The sequence below is a fragment of the Misgurnus anguillicaudatus genome, chromosome 2, assembly GCF_027580225.2.
Source record: "Misgurnus anguillicaudatus chromosome 2, ASM2758022v2, whole genome shotgun sequence".
NCBI lineage: Eukaryota > Metazoa > Chordata > Actinopteri > Cypriniformes > Cobitidae > Misgurnus > Misgurnus anguillicaudatus.
In genome coordinates this window covers 49,194,764-49,214,876 of record NC_073338.2, presented here as the reverse complement: position 1 = coordinate 49,214,876, position 20,113 = coordinate 49,194,764, and the positions used below count along the sequence as shown (strand labels likewise).

At 37.0% G+C, this 20,113-nt stretch overlaps 1 protein-coding gene across 1 annotated transcript in view; it reads left to right on the top strand.

Moving 5' to 3' along the window:
* The window catches only part of LOC141349026 (microtubule cross-linking factor 1-like), a 76,571-nt gene that overhangs the window by 30,691 nt on the left and 25,767 nt on the right, over positions 1 to 20,113 (top strand). The window contains exons 4-5 of the mRNA XM_073857050.1: positions 12,616 to 12,675; positions 15,287 to 16,684. Of these exons, the coding sequence (XP_073713151.1) occupies positions 12,616 to 12,675; positions 15,287 to 16,684 (1,458 nt within the window). The remainder of the gene's footprint in view (positions 1 to 12,615; positions 12,676 to 15,286; positions 16,685 to 20,113) is intronic.

Genomic DNA, 20,113 nt, shown 5'->3' with positions numbered 1-20,113 from the left:
CCCACAGCGCCACCACTGGCCAGGGGGGCTGAATCGATTCATAGGATTTGATGAATCGATATTGAATTGAGAATCAAATAATTGCAATGCATTGATGAATCGATATTTTTACCCAGCCCTAATGTTAACAATATGCAAAATGTACATACCCCAAAGTAAACGATGACGCGAGCTATTGTCTCCAATGTAATTACAACAAACACACGGATTGTAGGCAACAGTTTACCTCCTGGGATTGGTGATTTAGACAAGACCGATATTATCATAATTGCTCTCTCTTGGACTCACAGCCTGTACGTTAACTTCTGTTAGCATTGCATTGTGACTGAATCTTTCGAACATGGTAAGGAGCGTCACATTTCCAGCTGACGTCAGAGGTATTCAGACCAATCACAACGTACAGATTATCTGGCCAATCGGGGACACAGTGCCTTTCAAATCAATGAGCTTTGTACAAAATCAGAGCGTTTCAGGAAGACAGGAATATCTGGAGCTATAAAAATTTACGGTTTGTTGAAAATAATGTGTTTTTAAAGCCTAAACCATGTAAACACATTGTATTATACCAAATACACAAAATAACAGTTTTAGCAATGAAATAGGTGCCCTTTAAGTTGCTCAAAAGAAATGCATTTGTAGTTTGACTGTTTCCACAGTCAACGAACAATCACCAAACATTCATTTCATTATAATTTATAGCTAACTAGAAGCTTCATGTGCCAACCGTTAAACTCCCACAGATATAAATATAACCATCAAAATGAATGAGGAAGCAGGTCACCACTGTGTAAAGCTGTAGTGTTGAATATTTAAAGTGTCTGCATTCATTTTTCAGTCATTAGTTTCACCCTTTAAAGTCTACATATATTCCAGCCTGGCGAGCTCTACTGGTCAACACAGTGGCCTGAAACAGTCATTTTACAGTAACAAGTTACATGTAAAGAATTATGGTTTGACATCTGATCTTTGAAAGGTGCAATAGGAATCTGTTCACAAGCAGAACTTTATACTCTGATGTCTACTGTAATTTTTCTCTATGAATTAACTTTTGGAAATTCTGATTGCATTACACGTTGGTTTACATTTTCATTTGTTTTCTTAACACCCGATTGTGTCTTACTAAAAGACAGTCACTATTGATTTGTTCCTGTTTCTTCTATCTTTTCAATTATGCTCTTCTTACTCATTTAGCCATCAAGTCGATCAGATTACAGAGAGTGAATAACAGAGCGTGACTCTGTCATTAGTGTTTTCTGCACACCTCACTTGCCATGTGCTTTACTGATGGATGTTTTCACACACTTGCCAATTGACACTGTATCAGTAAATATTATTGACCAAGGGCCAGATTTACAGCTGTGCCAGTGCAAACCATCATTTTGGTACCATCAAATGCCTATAGTTATTTTTGTGACTGACCTTATTCCACATGCATTTGTAGGAGTTTCCCTTTCAGATGCAATGGGATTTAAATCAGGGGTGACCAACCCTCTTCCTGGAGATCTACTCTCCTGCATATTTTAGTTCCAACCCAGCTTCAACAAACCTGACTTTAATTTTTAGGTAGCCCTGAAATGCTTGATTGTCAGGTTCAGGTGTGTTTGGGGTTGGAGCTGTTCTCTGCAGGACAGTAGATCTCCAGGAACAGGGTTGGTCACCACTGATTTAAATGATTTACACAACACATTTCCTAATGTTTACGCATGTGATATTACTGGTATTTGTGTCATTATTTAACAGCAAAAATTGTAGCTGGTAAGAAGAGCCATCACAGAGATTAGAGAGTGTGTGGTATAATACAGAGGATTTTTTAACACATAACCGTTTGTTTGGAAAGTCAGAAGAACATATTATGTAAGGGATAATGTAGAGGCAGCCGGTAGTTATCGGGAAATAAGCCCCGACAGTGTGATCAGGACCCGACGCGAAGCGTAGGGTCTTGTATCACACTGAAGGGGCTTATTTACCCGATAACTACCGGCTGCCTCTACATTATCCCGCTTATTACACGGCTACTTGCCACATAAGAAAAAAACTGGACATGAATTTGAAACATTTTATTGGCATATTTGTTTTAAATTAACATTTTTATCCTTCCGCGAAACTTTGCACAGATGCATAAAATGATCGTAATACCTTATTAAGATCCTCTGCTTCATACTTGTCTGTCTCAATTTTTTTCTCTTTTAGCCAGTCTTTGAGAAGTTTTAATCCCCATTCTGTATTTTTTGTGTGTTGGCTTTGTAGCTGTCATGCTCTATTTTGTCAAGTTCAGTCTCAGTAAGCTCTCTGTGTCTTGTCGTTGTTCTTCCTTCTATCCACTGTTTAAATGTTTTGTTTTTTCCGTACAAGTTAAAATTAATGTCAAATCTTAATCAATTCTTAATTGTGGTTGTCCAGTGTTTGTCACAAGATGGCGCCAAACAGTAATCTTTATTGGCGCGGAGCGATTTTACTCGTAAAAGTAGTACCGGCTATGCGTTATTACTTTGGAGCGGTTATTATTTGAAAAGAACAAACCTGCAAATGTCTCAACTGACTAATCAGAATTAAGTATTCCAGAGAGCCGTGTAATAATCAAAAATATTGTTTGCCAAGCTATGTTATTTTTAAGTAAATAAAAGAAAAGTCACACAATACCAGGTGTTTCGAAACTTCTTGTAAACCTTCATTTTTTGTCCTCCACTTCTTTGCATTTTACTATGGCTTCATTAGCTGGTATTTCACACTTCAAAATTTCATCAGCGAAGTTTGTGGTGCTGAACTCAAGCGCATCAGGCGTTAGTAGATCACACGCACCTCATCAGCTCTGCTTATTTGCTACCCTAAACTTATTTGCCCTGCTCTTAGTAGATTGTTGGTCATTATGGAAATCAACTGTTGCACCTTTGTTATGTAATTTGCGCTTATTTAGTAATGGATAGGGACTTGATGCTATTACAGTGAGCTTACAATAATCAGATATAAGGATTCATGTCATTTTACAGACTCATTTTATTATACTGTATTTATTTCATTAATAATGGCTTGTGTTTTTAGAGAAACTATGAACATCTAAATGTGTGCATTGGCCACCACAACTTAAGATGTGTATCTGCCTGTAGCTCAATTGGTACAGGATTGTGTTGGCAACACAAAGATCGTGGGTTCAAATATCAGGGAACTCGCATTATTGTTAAGATGTTAAGATAGCTTGAATGCACTGTAAGTTACTTTGGATAAAAGCCTTCGTGTAAACACCTGAATCGATACGATTGAGGTCGATCAGATGCAAATTTCGATCGTATTGAAAGGGGAAGTGTGTCCCTGGTTCAAACCCTGGCTAGGTCAGGTGGCCTTTCTGTGTGGAGTTTGTATGTTCTTCCTGTGTCAGCTTGGGTTTACTCCGGTTTCCTCCCACAGGCCAAAAACATGCAAGTTAGGCAAATTGGAGATGCCAAATTGTCCCTCCCCCAACCTGTGTATGAATCAACTTGTATTAACTTGTGTATGGTTCCCGCCATGAATATAGCCATAGATGCTGGAATGGCGTAAAGAAGAAAGAAAGAAAGAAAGAAAGAAAGGGGTGTTGTATTCTGATATGTGATCCAATCAACAGGAGAAAAGTATGCATGTACTGTAAATGCATGAATTGTATTTGTCAATCGGATGCAAAAATACTTTGTGCACATGGACAGAACAATTGTGTTAAGTTCACCTCTTATATACGTATCACATGATTTGGCAATGGCAACACACATTATTAAAGGGGTCATATTATGAACTTTTGAAGATGTCAAATAAATCTTTAGTGTCCCCAGAGTATATGCGTATATGAAGTTTTATCTCAAAATACCATACAGATAATTTATTATAACGAGTTAAAGTTGCCACTTTGTAGGTGGAGCAAAAATGTGCCGTTTTTGGGTGTGTCCCTAAATGCAAATGAGCTGATCTCTGCACTAAATAGCACTGTCGTGGTTGGACATCGATGCAGATTAAGGGGCCAGTCACACCAAAAGCGTTTTAAACGCTTGCAAACGCAAGTCGCGACGCACTGCCTTAAAAAAAATGAGCAGTGCGACACAGCTTTTCATATTGCTAAGCAACCACCGAGTCAGCTGTCTTGTCAATCAAATATTGAAGCGTGAGCACTCTTTTGCTGTTAACTGTCATATTAGCAGAAACTTTAAAAAGAGGGCGCTTGCTCTGACCTTGTTTGAGGGTGAGAGGTGCACAAACACACAGGAGAGAGTCAGCGAGTGGCGCAAGGCGCTTGGCGCGCATAAACAGCGCGCAAACGCGCCCTGCCCATAGAATATCATTCAAAAAAGGCGCCTGCAACTACCATAAACGCTTTTGGTGTGACTGGCCCCTAAGGGGGCGGAATTATTATAATAAGGTCCCCTTCTGACATCACAGGGGAGTCAAATTTCAATGATCTATTTTTCACATGCTTGCAGAGAATGGTTTACTAAAACTAAGCTACTGGGTTGATCTTTTTTACATTTTCTAGGTTGATAGAAGCACTGGGGACCTAATTATAGCACTTAAACATGGAAAAAGTTCGATTTTTATAATATGTCCCCTTTAAAGGTGCAATGTGTGAATTCTAGCGGCATCTAGTGGTGAGGTTGCAAATTGCAACCAACGTCTCAGTCCACGGCTCACTCCTCGCTTTTGAAAAACATAGAGAAGCTACGGTAGCCACCACAGGACAAACATGTCATAGTTGGAGACAACTTAGTAAAAAAAGTTTGTCCGTTAAGAGCTTCTGTAGAAACATGGCGGCACAAAATGGTGACTTCCATGTAAGGGGACCCTCGTGTATGTAGATAAAAACGTCTCATTCTAAGGTAATAAAAACATACCGGTTCGTTATGAAAGATCTTTATACACCACTGATATTATAGTTATGTATATTATATTGCATTTCTATCAAGAGATCCTCATAAAAGTTACACACTGCACCTTTAATGGAAAGCTTATTTATTGTATAAATCTCAATTTTAAAAAATTAACCCTAATGACTGGTTTTGTGGTCCAGGGCCAGATATGTGAAACATTTCTATTCACAGTCAGCCAGAAACTATTTTCCCAGCGTAAATAAGGCTTTTAGTGATTTTACTTTAAAGTTGCATCGATTCATATTTTTTTGCTTTAATATTTATATTATGTGGTTTTATAAAAACAGTAAGGTTGTATTGTTAATAAGTCAAAGATGAAGTGGTTGCATTGGTTCCGCTTCAGCATTGGCTCATTCACGATACAGCACAGCCTCTTGTGTTTTATTTCTTTTATCGCTGCTGTAAAATAACATTATTCATACCATTAAACCCATTGAATAAAAGGTATTCGTTGACTATCGATCACTGCAGTTTCATGGCTTTTCGTAAGTGTCGTTGTCACAGCAGAATGAAACAGACATCCAGACGTTCGGTGGTAACACCAGCCGAGAGACGGTCAGCTGTTGTCATGGAAACACAGAGCTGTTGCTATAAACAAACATCTTCATAAATCTTTGCCACAAAGCCCAGAAAATTTATTTTCACCATTTCTTTGCTGTTAAGTCCTAACAAGCCTTCGGTATGGACACATGAGAAACTGTGTTGCAGTATCACATACAATATAAACAAAATGTATATGCACATCTTCAAGTTCAATGGTTACGTGTTTGCCAGGATGGCAAATATTGACCTCCATTAAGGAGCTTATCATTCATTAGCGTGCCGTTTCACAAAGACATCCTGAAAGGACAAAATAATCTTAACAGCCGTGAATACACCCTCTATTGTGTTCAGGTTACTGCATTTTAAACCCTGTAATTACCTTAATGTGATTTTATGTTGCCTTTTGTTTTGTCTGTTCGGCTAAAAAGTATTTATTTTTATATTAGCTTCTTCAGATGGATATCTTAATGGTGCATTATAGTGTTTATCTTTGCTTTTATTATCTATTAGCACATGTTTGATGGGTCTGAGAAATGAGAACACTGCCATAAGCTAAACCCCTATGAAATAAGTCTTTAAATATTTATTCTCATTTTATTAAAAATAACAAAAGACCGTTTAGCAGCTCTCACAAGTTATGACTAAGTAGGCATAAAGTAAAAGGCAAGAAAGTAAATACGAAATATAAACGCAACATATACCATATGAATACAGAAAAAAATGTATACAGTATACAGTGGTGCACTTTAGAATGAAGTTATGTAATGAAAATATAGTAATCTAGTAGGGCTATCAAAAGATTAATCGCATACAAAATAAAAGTTTGTTTTTGCAAAGTATATGTGTGTACATTGTGGAAAAATTATTTTGTATTTTGTATTTTGCATGTATTTAAAAAACATTAACATGTGTATATATTTGAAGAGTTTCGTAGCAAAACGAGATAAATCCATTTTTTTATATTTTTGTCAAAACATGTTTATTATTATGTTATCGTTATTGTTTTGTTTTATGGTGCTACTTAGCTGTATTTTTTAAGTTATGAAGGTTTAAATCAAAACAAACCAACTGCAGTTGCATTGAAATTAATTGGAATGCACAACCAAAAAACGAGATTTCTGAACAATTAAAAAAAACGGTGGTTATCACGTTTTGCAACGAAACTCTTCATTTATTTATTTATATTTTTAAATATATGTTTTATATAAATGAAAAAATATATAGGTTAGTAACATTTTTCTTAATTGTGTGTATTTTGTGTAAATACAGCCGGGAAAATAAGTATTTGACACATCAGCATTTTTATTAGTAAGGGGATTTCACTTTATTTATTATGACTCAACTTGTATACTTAAATGTTCTGATTTCTTTGAATGAATTCAATATTTGGCTTGATTGCTACATCTGGTGGACATTTTGTCAATAGCCCACTTAAAAATCCCCTTACTGATAAAAATGCTGATGTGTCAAATACTTATTTATATATAAATTATACTTATTTATATATACATATGTAATTACACACATAAATATATTATGCAAACACAAACTTTTATTTTGTATGCGCGATTAATCGCGATTAATCTTTTGACACCCCTATAATCTAGTGGTACCATCTGTGTTCCTCTGTGGTAATACCGTAGTATTGTTTGAAGTACTCTACAGTAGCATTTAATATGATGGAAAGAATAAAATATGATGATATTACTCTTATATACTATCACTGTACTCACATGTTTGTTTTAGACCAGATTTAAACATCGGTCAAGCTTATTGTGTTGTGTTATTTGTTAGCGATGCTGTGTGTTTCTCCAGAGATGTGTTGTGTGTCATTGAGTCAACCTCAGTTTTATCTTTGCTTACTATCACACAGCAGGCTCAGTCTCTCCTGCAGGTCAGGTTTACTTAGCATGAGATATTAGATCTCAGTAAACCATGAATCAGCTCAAATATGTCCATCCTGTATTTCTGCAATCTGTACACTGTAAGATTGGTTTCAGTATAGTACATCATAATAGTCTTCTTTAATTAACTTTGTTGATTTGCCATCTGCTGTACTATATATAGATATATATATGTCTGTATATGTCTTTCTTTGTCTTTCTTCTCATCTGCTGCCCACAGCAGGAAGTCTTTGTGGATTAAGCTATAAACATTCAGCACCTCTCAGAAACGTACAAAAAAAGATAATTGTAGATGTTTAATGACTATTCAGAGTATTGACAATGGCTTAATGTACTTATTTTTATGAAAACCTCAATTTCTACCAAAATCAACAGTCTAGTCCACTGCACCGACCACCTGTTTCTATGCACTGATGCTGAAGATGGTTTGATCTGTCAGGTCTGATGTACTGCTTATCAGGACTGAGCTGATCTGATTTGGGATGAGGCCACACAGTAGGATTAGTTAACTTTAGTTAGACTGCGATTATTTAAGCCTAAATGAGCCACTGTGGTCATTATGTGTCATATGAATCTGATTTTCTTACCAGGGGGAATATAATGTTCTAATAGCTCAGATTTGCTCGTTTATATACCCCAGGAGGCTTTAAGGTGGGGTTTCCCAAACAGGGTTTAGATTAATCCAGAACATAGCCTTAGTTATATCAGGACATTTAAGAAGTTTTTACAAACAAGCCTTACAAAAAACAATACTGGTGTTGAGAGAAAACAATGGCACTGATATATGTTAAGATATGTCAGTGCAAGATGTTTTAAATAAAGGGAGCCCAAACACGCATTTTAGTCTGGGACTAGAATAAACCCTGTCCGTCAAACTGCCCTAAGTCTTTTTGGACATGGCCTTGTGTTTAGAGGGGTCAGGCTTGTAACCCGAATGTGATTTGCACAGCTTGCAGGAAGCGAAAAACGTGCACTTAAGTAAGGCCATTACATCACTTTCCCTTAAGTATCAGTTTCTTTAATACTTACAACATTTTCATTTAGCAGACACTTTTATCCACAATGATTTACAATGTGAGAAAAACTTTATTGTTGACATACAACTCTTGTTGCTTTTGAAGAGAGTATTTACTGAGACTGCAAATCTCTGAACAGTGTAAGATGTTGAGATCTAATGATTATTTTCATAATCGATTAATTGGGCAATAGTGTATATATTTATATATTTATTGACTAATGAGATAACCCCCCCCCCCCTTTTTTACTTATTATAGCTAAATAAGGCAGTTACTAATATAAACTTTTTGATATTTTAAGCAAAAAAAAGTTTGTGTAGTTTAAAACAGTAAAATAGAAAGAATCTTTAAATGTGAAAATATAAATAAACCAAACAATTTAAATCTTCAGGGATGTGCTGGTGAGGAAATTTTGCCACAGATTAATAAACTCAGTTTAAAAACTAAATTTAAATCTCAACTTTAGACCTTGATGAGTACATTATTCATAATTAACAAAATAAATAAGCCATTGTTTACTTTGGGGTTTGTACTTTTGCATATCGTTAACACACTTACACACCAAAGAAAATGTAAATTTGTGAATCTCTTTAAAACAGGTGCTCTTTAAAACAGATGCTTAGTTTGTGGTTCATACTATTTTTGTGTAAACGCAACAACAATTAAAGTAATAAAAACTCACTTATATTAAAGGACAAAATTTAATCTTTATTAACTAGCGTTCATTTGTGCTTTTGCTTCCATCATTGCCCTGTCAGGGTTGCCAGAGCTGCGTAATAAAACCAGCCCAATGGCCATCTAAAATTAGTCCAAAAGCATTCCAATGACTTTTCGCAGCAAAATACCAACAACTAATGAAGAAAATCCTACCATCTCTAACCAGCAGAAAAACAACCGAAACTTAAAAAGTTAAAAAGTTTAAAATTAACCCAATTCAGAATTTTCACCAAAATGCAGAGGACCTGGCAAAGCTGCCTTGCTTTTAAACAAGCTGGTCATGCAGTGAGAAGAAGTGCATGATAAACTTTCAGCTCCCATTTTATGAAGAAATAGCGCCTGACTAGGGCTGTCACAATTATTAAATAATCATTTCATCGCGATTGTTTGACCTCATTGCGATGATTTCAGATCACCGCAATGATTGCACATATCTGTAAAAAACACAAGGGGGAGCTACAGCGCCTGTATAAACAAGACCATATCAGATTACTTTTAAATATGTGTATCAATATTTACTGGCAGGTAAACCTTGCAAAATATTTATTTTAATTATATAGATTTATATAATTATAATTTATAAAAGAATTATAGATTTATAATTATAATCACAACATGTGAAAATTATTTCCTAAACAAAAAAAGTATGAGAATTAAATCAAAGCAATAAAATAGGCAATTAATCATAACCGTGACAGCCGATTACAGCCTACGCCTGACTTTAATTTTAAGTGCACAGCTTGCACTGTGAGAAAGCTTGTGACATCATATACATTGACAACGAATTTCATTATCGATTTTTTAAAAAAAAATTGATTTTATCGATTCATTTTTGCAGCCCTAAATCTTTCTGTTTTGTAGTCTAATCTGGCTTTGCCAGTAAGCTGCACCTGTTATATTACATAAAAGTCCAGGCATGTACTGATGTTTTTCCAATTAGATAATGTAAGAAGAGGCCACAAACTAAAAATGAGGGAAGAAATACACATGCATTTGACTGTTGTGTTCTTGGATGTTACTATTGCTATATAAACAAAGCCAGAGCAACATCCTCCCTTCCAAATGCTCACAACATCATAGCCTCATTGTGGCAGTTTCGCTTACTTGGGCGCCACCCAAATTTTCTTCATAAAATGTAAAAATGTATGATTTGAATATGCTTTTGACAGAGGGGATACAATTAAACTGTTTTAAGCTGCATAACGTTGCATATTTCATTTAATCTGTTTTGATGAATGTTAGAGAGAAAGACTGGCAGATTGGGTAATTGAGTGTTTTGTGAACTGATGCATTAATGCATTTGTGTAACGTAATCTGTTTTTGTGTATAAACTAGGGCTGGGTATCGATTCAGATGTTCGATTTCGATTCATAAGCTATCGGATCGATTCAGTTTCAGTTCTCTGAACATAAGTGTACCAGTGGGTAATTAATAAAAATAAATAAATTAATTATATTACACTTTTTTATTTTAGGTAAACTTGGGTACATTATAGAACCTATCTCTAATTTTCAAGTGCATTCAGTTATGTTAAAATACAATACAATTTTGATGCAAAATGAAAAATGTATGCTGAAAAAGTCAAAACAGTTGCATTACTTGATCAAACAGGATCAGGTTATTGCATAAAAAAAATCGATTCGTGGCCTTTGAGAATCGATTTTTAATCGACCATGTTTTAAAAAACGATTAATCGATAAATAGATTTTTTGCCCAGCCCTAGTATAAACCCTATAAAGCAAGAGATTTCACTCGCAGCCTTATGGATTACATACCCGGTAAGTGCTGCCAGACACACATATAAGTATAATCGACCTAAAATTGCTTTGTATTATGTTTTCTGTGATTTACCAAATAAAAACTAAATTTAAAACAGGATTAAAGATGTAAATGCAGCTGGATTGTACAAAGCGCACACCCAGTATTTAAGATTTTTTCAGTGGTTTTAATCATTTTGCTATGTGGTTGGTTGTTGTATGATACAACAAGCAAGCAACCCTCCATTTTAATTCTTTTTTTATCACCAATAGTGATGTCTGCATTAAAATAAAAGACTATGTACATTTAAGAGTTCACATGCAAAAGCCGCTGAGTAAAGTGACTGAATAAAAAGCTTTCTATTGATGCATGACTAACTATTTGAAAATCCGTAATATCCAAGGGTGTAAAAATCACAATATTGAGAAAATCACCTTTAAAGTTGTCCAAATTAAGTCATTAGCATATTACTAATGATACATTTTTATATATTTATGGCAGGTCTTAATAAAGCATAATCTTTACTTAATACTTAATGGGGCGGTTTCCCAGACAGGGTTTAGATTAGTCCAGGACTAGGCCTTGGTTATATTAGGACATTTAAGTAGTACAAACAAACCTTATACAAAAAAAAAACAATACTTTTGTGCATCTTGAGACAAAACAATGGCACTGATATATGTTAAGATATGTCAGTACATTGTATTTTTAAATTAAGGAAGCTGAAACACGCATTTTAGTCTGGTACTAGGAAAAGCTCTGTCCGGGAAGTCGCCCAAATATGTTTTTTTGGCATAAAAATGAAACATGAGTGCCTGATAAAAATGCTCATGTCAGACGTACTTAGAGGGTTTTGCATCTGAACCCTTCATTTGTTTTCTTTTTGGTTTCACAAGTGATTTGATTGATGTTTCTTTGGCCATGACCTCACTGGTGAAAGTAAATCAGAAAATTGTGAATCATAAATTGTATCCATATTAAAACCCACCCAAACCCACATTAAAATTACATCACCCCCCCTTTTTCTCAGTGAGTGAATTTGTGTGTTACAGTTTTTCTGCACAGGAAATGATTGAAAGGTTTTGCACTCGTTCCCCTCCCATTATGAGACGCCCCTGTCACACTTTCCATCTGTCTGGCCATAAATGATTCAAGCTAAACTGGTCACCAGCAGCCGCTATTTAGTATATGACCTCAATATAGTACAGCAGGCCATAGTTTACCATTGTCTGTTTAACCTCCTAAGACCACATTTTTTGTTGTTTGCACCATAATAATTAATTCTGGAACCTGTTGTGCACAAACGTGGACAATCACACTGCTTCATGTTCAAAGAAAAATATTTGGTTATTATATTTATTGGTTCTTCCTAACCCCAAATAGCTGGAAGAAAACCAAAGCTCCTTTATCACATGACTTTTGTTGCACATACTGTGTATCCTGTGCATAGTGATGCTGTATTTTATGTCATGCAAAAGTCTTTTAATAACACAGGGTCTATTTTAAGGCATCTAGAAGGCATTAGGGAAGTTGAACTGAATTACAGTGCACTGTGATGTACAGTATTCATAATAACAGGTTTAAGCTTTATGTTGTTTCATAATTTGTGGTTTGATTAAATGAGACGTTTTGAAATTCAAAATGAGTCATTTCTATACAAAAGCTCCTGTGTGTCCCATTTCTTCATGAAGGTTACAGGCCTCATAACTAAAATCTAGATCACATATTTTGTGGTTTGTTTCTTCTGGTGGTTCTCTATAGAGGTTTTAAATGTGTTTGTGTGTCTTTCAGACCGCTCTGCGCAGACGGGGGAGCAGAGAAACATTCAAAGACAAGAAGTCATTAACTCAGGTGTGTACAAATGCAAACGCATGATACGAAAAAGAATTTGTTTTCTATGAAAAATGTGAGTGTTGTATTATAAGATGTTATAGCTTTAGTGGCTTTGTAGTGCTGAATCTGTACTCTGAAAGCTTTCTTATTTATATATTTACAGTCTTGTCACAGTAATATACAGTTTTTTTAATGTTTGTAAATTTAAATATGGTGATGTTAATTTTTTTAATGAAACTTTGGCCTTATTCAGTCCGCCGCCATGTTGATTCCAAAACGAGGCTGTGAGGAATGGCCGTCCAGAGCGTGTGCTTTAAACCTATTGTTCTGTACAGAAATGGTGGTCATTCATTCCACAAATCAGAAAATACATCCTTTTACAAATTTCCACAAGACAAAGAACCTCAGAAATCGTGGATTGTTAAAATGAGAAGGGACATATGACCTAATTTTGAGATAAGAGCAGTCTGTACACAATGCACTGCAAAAAAATAATTTTCAAGAACATTTTTTTTTGTATTTTTGTCTTGTTTTCAGTAAAAAATATCTAAAAATTCTTAAATTAGTTTTTAGACCAAAAATATCAAATTTAAGTGAGTTTGTGCATCAAACAAGCAAAAAAATCTGCAACATTTTTCTAAAACAATAAATTCAAGAAAAATTCAAGAAAAAATTGATTTTTTTGCTTGTTTTATGCACAAAATCACTTAAATTTTATATTTTTGGTCCAAAAACCAGACCCATTTTCTTGGGTCGTTTTGCTCATCAAGAAAAAGCATCTTAATTTAAGATTTATTGGATATTTTTACTGAAAACAAGACAAAAATACTAAAAACTTTTTTTCTTAAAAATCATTTTTTGCAGTGTGTGTACATAAGGGGCCCAGTTTTAACCTTCTAGGCGCATTGTCTAAAGCAGTGCTTCCCAATCCTGGTCCTCGAGGCCCCCCTCCCAAAATGTTTTAGATGTTTTCTTATTTAACACACCTGATTTAACTCATCAGCTAGTTAGGGAGACATGTTTACCATTTTGGAAGGATGCTGATTAGTTGAATCACGTGTTTTAAATAAGAAAACATCAAAAAAATTTGGGAGGCGGTCTTTGAGGACCAGAATTGGGAAGCACTGGTCTAAAGCGCACGGCGCATAGTCTAAAAGGCTGTGTCCGAATCCACTTTTGCTAATTTAACGACGGGAAAAAATGGTTTGTGCGCCTAGAGCACAGTCTAAAAGGGTTGTTGACTTTAGACCAGGTTTTAGTTGATCAGTGGCGTAGTAAATTTTAGTTGCCTCAAAATATCAACACTCCAGTAATGTGCCTGAACACACCTCGTTTTCAGACCAGAATGCCCATTGGTGCACAAAGGCATTTGCTATTTAAAGAACGTGAAAATGATAACTTCGCCTTGCTGAAACTAGCAATAAACACTGGGTTGCACTTTGCGCTGCATTGCGCCGTGTGTATGATAGGGCCCAAAATCTGTTTTGTTATTTGCCTGTTGGCTAATCATTAATTAACATTAAAAACTTTTCTCTGGTAGGTTTTTTAAGAACATTGACCAGAATCAACAGAAGCAGGATTCATTTCTAAAAAACATTTGCACACAACTTGGGGGTTTATATGGGGTTTTACCTCTAACAATACTTGCACAACAAACCATCACATAAATAGCTTGTTATAAAGTTAATCACACATTATTAAGTCAATGTTCATATCTTGAACAAACATAACACAGAAAATACATTGGGACATACTTTTATGTTTTCCCTTATGAAAAATTAACTATGTTTTTTGTGGTAAAAGTGTAGTAACCATGTTTGAATTACTATTAGCAAAACCATGGTTTTTTTTACTACAGTAACTATGTTTCATTTTCGTAAGGGCAAACGAAATACAAACTGGAGATGTATAGGCTACTATACTGCCCTACAAAGCCAAAGCACAGTAACTACGCATTTGGTCAAAATTGAGTTAAGGGTTGGACTGGGCTTTGTGAGATCTGATCTGATCTTGTGACAAAGTCTCCTGGTTTAATTTTGTCCCATTTCGGAGAAATATGTGCGCCAAACTTGCAGTAACATGTTTGACTGGCTGGTGTAAAAAAGGACATTTCTTTCCAGTTTCAGTGTTTGCATAATTACTGCACTTAGCCTTTGTAGCGCAGTGTAGTTGTTGTCATAAAATATTGTATTGTTGCACTATATTAGTGTTTTAAAGAAAAGTAAACATACATACAACAGTTATTAGCGATTAGCCAACAGGCTAGTATCCAAAACAGATATTATGTACACAATGCGCTATTCTCACCTTAAATTAGGTCAAATGTCCACGTTTACTGAGGTTTTTGACTTGTGAAAATTTGTAAAACGATGTATTTTCTGTGTTTTGATGGCTGAATGATCAGCATCCTGATACAAAACAAAAGGTTAAAAGTGCACCCTCTGGATGTCCATCCCTCACAGCCTTGGTCTGGAATCAACATGGCGGTGGACTGAATAAGACGTATTGTTTTCAGTGTATTCTTTTTTATTTTGGAAAAATTATCTCCCATACCAATAAGTTTTAATGCACAGTATATTATAAAAACTTGTACAAATCATTATATTGTCACATATTTCGGTCTGTATAGGAGGACAGTGCAGACCTGCGTTGTCAGCTGCAGTTTGCCAAGGAGGAATCGACCCTTATGCGTAAAAAGATGGCAAAACTGGGCCGTGAGAAGGATGAGCTGGAACAGGAGATGCAGAAGTACAAATCGCTATACGGGGACGTCGACAGCCCTTTGCCCCTGGCGGATGTGACGGGTGGAGGTCCCCACACTACCCGCGAGGCAGAGTTACGCTTACGGCTCAAACTGGTAGAGGAGGAAGCCAACATCCTGGGCAGGAAAATCGTAGAGCTAGAGGTGGAAAACCGCGGACTTCGGGCAGAAAATGAGGACCTGCGCTGCCAATACGAGAGAGACTGCTTTGGGCGTGAACCCTTCTCGAGTGTCCCTACCTCACCGTATGGTGGCGATGCGTTGGAATCTGCCAGTGAACTTCGCCGCCACCTGCAGTTTGTGGAAGAGGAGGCGGAGCTTTTGCGGCGCTCCATCTCTGAGATCGAGGACCACAACAAGCAGTTGACATCCGAGCTTAACCGTTTCAAATTTGGGCCCAGCCAAACTGAAAGGGAGTCGGAGGGTGCTGAAGGTGCAAGTGCTGGGGCACTAAAACCTACCAGCGGGAGTGGGGGAGGTAATGGTTTCTTAGGTTGCCCAGTTAACAGCGCCACCCTACAGGAGGAGCTGAAAACCTCAAGACTCCAAATTAACGAGCTTAGCGGGAAGGTGATGAAGTTACAGTACGAGAACCGGGTGCTAATCTCAAATATGCAGCGTTGTGACCTGGCGTCAAACCTTGGTGTGCGCACCAGTAGCCCTCGTGATAGCGACGCGGACAGCGATGCCGGGCGAAGGGAACAAGACGAAGAGGAGACGGCCAGGCTTTTGTTGCTGCAGCCCAAACGGGAAGGTCCTGTCGGTGGGGAGAGCGACTCCGATGATCTGTTTGAGAAGACTGCTACCTCTGGGTTCGCCAGTGGTGAGAAACCCTCTGGAGAGTCGGGAGCTGCCGAGTTGGCCCAGCGGAGACGAGAGGACCGGGAGACGCTCAACAACATCAGGCGTGAAGTGGAACGACTCGGAAAAACAGTGGAACGGCTCATTACGGACACAGACAGTCTTGTCCGCGAAGGACACCTGGTGGTCATGGGAGGGGATTTTCTAGAGGGTTCTGATACTAAATCTAACCCCGGCACACAGGTGCTCGATTCCATCAACACCTGCATGAGGACTTTCCGAACTGAACTCCAGCTATTCATGGAAAAGGTAGATCATCTAGGGGATGGTTTACGGGAACGTACGGATGACCTCTCCCCTATGCCCAACCTCACCGAATCCAGCAGCTTTCTCTCCACGGTCACCTCCATGTCAAGGGACTCACCCATCGGAACCCTGGGAAGAGATCTGATGACAGACCTTCAGGTAAGATTGGTGAACCTATTTACTCCATTTTCATTATAAATGCCCCTTCAGTGTTCACCATCACATGCAATAACGTACCAACTTTAATTTCCTTTGTTGCTGCTTCCTTATTTAAAAAGCCTCTGTCCCTTTTCAAGAATGCATATGCCTTATGTTGGTTCTGCTCATCTTCATGTAATGAAATTTTGTGAATGTGCTACAGAAGAAACCTTTTAGCACACTGGCTGGCATGACTCCTCAACTTGATAAATAAAGGGCTAATCGTGCCCATTTGAGATGTTCCATTTGATTGTAGATTGTAGAGGTAAACATTATCTTAGCAAGTAAGACAAATACTGTTTGTTATAGGTAACAAACTACATGCTTCCCTATGATTGCACACACACACACACACACCTGCCCCGAGTGCCACCCAGCTCAGCCAACATGCTCTTACCTTTCCTATCCTTGTGATGTCCACCCGCAATGCAACCCTCATAACGCCCGCTCCCCATATATTCATCCTCATGTCTTACCCTGGCTGCTTGCTGTATTGCTGCTGGGGCAGGGGAGGGGTTTAGGAGTATTTACTGCATGGCTTCACAGGGCTACTGGGTTCTGTACCCTGTTGGGTTTGGATTTGATGTGCAGGGTCCAAAATAACTTTAGCCTCCATTGTGATGCCGTAGAAAAAAGCATTTTTGGTTCCCCAAAGAATCAAAGAGAGGTTTGTTCTTGAGGTGGATGTTCTTGATGGAACCATACAGCCCGAAAAAAAAAAAGTAAAAGTGCAACAGAACAATGAAGATCGACTGAAACTAAATGATTTAAATATCGGAGCCACACAATGTTGCAGGCGCTCTTGGCAAACAAAGCGGGGGTTGGAAAAGACTCTCGGGAGAGTTCGGATCGTCTATGGTCCGTTTGCAAAAACACATTTATTTTAAATTACCCAAGATCCAATGTCACTATTATTATACCGAAACTTTCAGACCCGAACCCGCTCAGGTCTCGGATGGAACCTCTGGTTTTTGGATCTAAGTGGACCAGTGAAGACCTCTAGTTAGTAGTACCAAGCCAGTTTTTACTCTCATTTGGCCATTGTTATTTTTGGACTCTGTTGATGTGGCATCACACTCATACTGTAGTAAAATGGCCATGAAATGTGATGTCAACATGTTTTCTGTATAGACTTAAGTCTTACGGCGTATACTGTGGAGCAGCCATTAATGTGTTTAATATCGCTCAACATACGATAAGTGTTACATAAATTGAATGTATTTGCCTTATCAAGAATAAGACTAGCCTAGTCTTCTTTTCTGGAAAGGGCACATATTATGCACATTTTTACTAGATGTAATATGAAGTCTCAGGTTTGCATAGAATCATTTGTTATAGCATTTGCTATAGATCATTCATTTTAGCACGTCCATAATGCCCCTATTTGGGTGGGAGCAAAAAAAAAGCAGTTTTCATGTCTGTGCCTTTAAATGCAAATGAGCTACACATACCCTGACCAACAGGCTGTAATCGCTTTTGGCTAAAAATAGATCTGATTCCTGTGAATACTGTCTAAGACAATAGTATCTTTAGTTGAAATAACAAACACATTTAGAAAAGCTTTTGGGTCAAATTAACCAGTCAGTCAGTTGGTGTGGGCGGGGCTTTATTTGTGTGATGCCACATTAACAAGAGAATCAAAACTGCATGTCTATGGTGGATGTTTTCATTGTAGGGTAGTTGTGTTCACACACTGCCAACGCACATTTATATCCAAAGTGGATTTTGCATAATAGGTGTCCTTTAAGTTAAGCATATTTTTTAAGTGTTTGGTGTTTAAGTATAAGTTTTGCTAAACAATTTCGGAAAGCTGCTCTCCATAGAATTGCTTGTAGTTTTATTCCTGCTTTGTGCTTTTGAATCCGCTTGACGATAACATGAGTCAACTTTTCAACAAATAACCTGTCTAAAAACATGCGTTTGACATCTATTGGTGTTAGTAGTTTATCATATAATTTGCAATGATTTGATTATTTCAACTGAAATCATTATTGGGACTTTCAAATTAATTTCAAAGGCAAATCATCAGAAAAACTGAGGGAACGATTTTGCATATTTACAAAGAGTACAAATGAAAACATGTTAAAGCATTGCTACCTTCTCATATTTTAATTAGCCCATGTTCTGTGCTGAAAACCCATTGGCTAAGCTGTTGGGTTCCTTGCTTTTAGGCACATCAAACTTATTTACACGCCCACTTATTTACATTTCACAGTATACACACTTTAATTTGCGGTAGATATTTTATTTCACAGTAAAGGCATATATTGTCATACCGCCCAGCCCTACACAGCAAAATCCCCGGTGTATATATATGGGTACCAACAGCAGGGTTTTAAAAGTAAAGCCGCCTTTCCACTGCACACAGCATAAAGACACGATTGTCGGACTTCGCCCCCTAGTGGCAGTCGTAATGAAGTTTCAGTTTAATCATAACATGGAACAGCAAGAGGCTTCATTCCAATATTTATTTATTAGTGGAATAAATAAATAAACGCAAATGAATGAAACAATAAACAGCTATGCATATATAAACAAAGACTGTCGATATATTTTTGGAGGGAACATATGGAGACAAGATTAAAATAAGATATACATATTAAATTAATAATATATTACTTATCAGTAATTATTTGTTTTTTTTAAGGATTCAAATGTTACTGATAAAGATAAACAAAAAAGGATAAATAATTTTCACTTCACAGTTTTTGATTGGAATACACTGAAATATATCACTTCCGGTCAGCATATCGCATGCAGTGTAGTGGCACAAGTTCAATTTTTTTACGGATTCAGCGTTCAAAACGGATCCGAAAATTACGCATCTGCAGATGGTCGGCACCCCACGGAGACCCTTTGAGACTCTCCATAGGAAATGAATGACTTCCGGTTTATCGGCCGGCATTTGTCGTGTGCAGTGGAAAGGCAGCTTAACACCGAAGCACTTAATTGGATACTTAAGTGATCATTTGGGTGGTGATTGTCTGATTGTTGAGGACATCTGATGATAATGAGCAGAACTACACCTGACTTCCAGCCACTTCCTTAAATAACGTCAACATAAAAGATATTAAATATTTCTCGTTACAAACCAGACTGACTTTTTCTGTCATTTTGTCTACTTTGTAATTTCACCATTATGGTGATCAGTGCTTCCTTTAGTTGGGCAGTTTGTCTTTTGTTTATTCCTTTTGAGGTCTTTTTATCAAACACATTTTTGTTGCAAAGAATGTTAAAGCAAAGATGATCAAGCAAATTGCTTACACTGTAAAAGAAAAATGCATGACTCCTAGACAATTAAATAGATGTTGATAAAATACATATATTCTGTATTGGATTTCACTAACAGATCATTCCTCAGACCAAGCTTTCTAAATTACATTGTTAAAT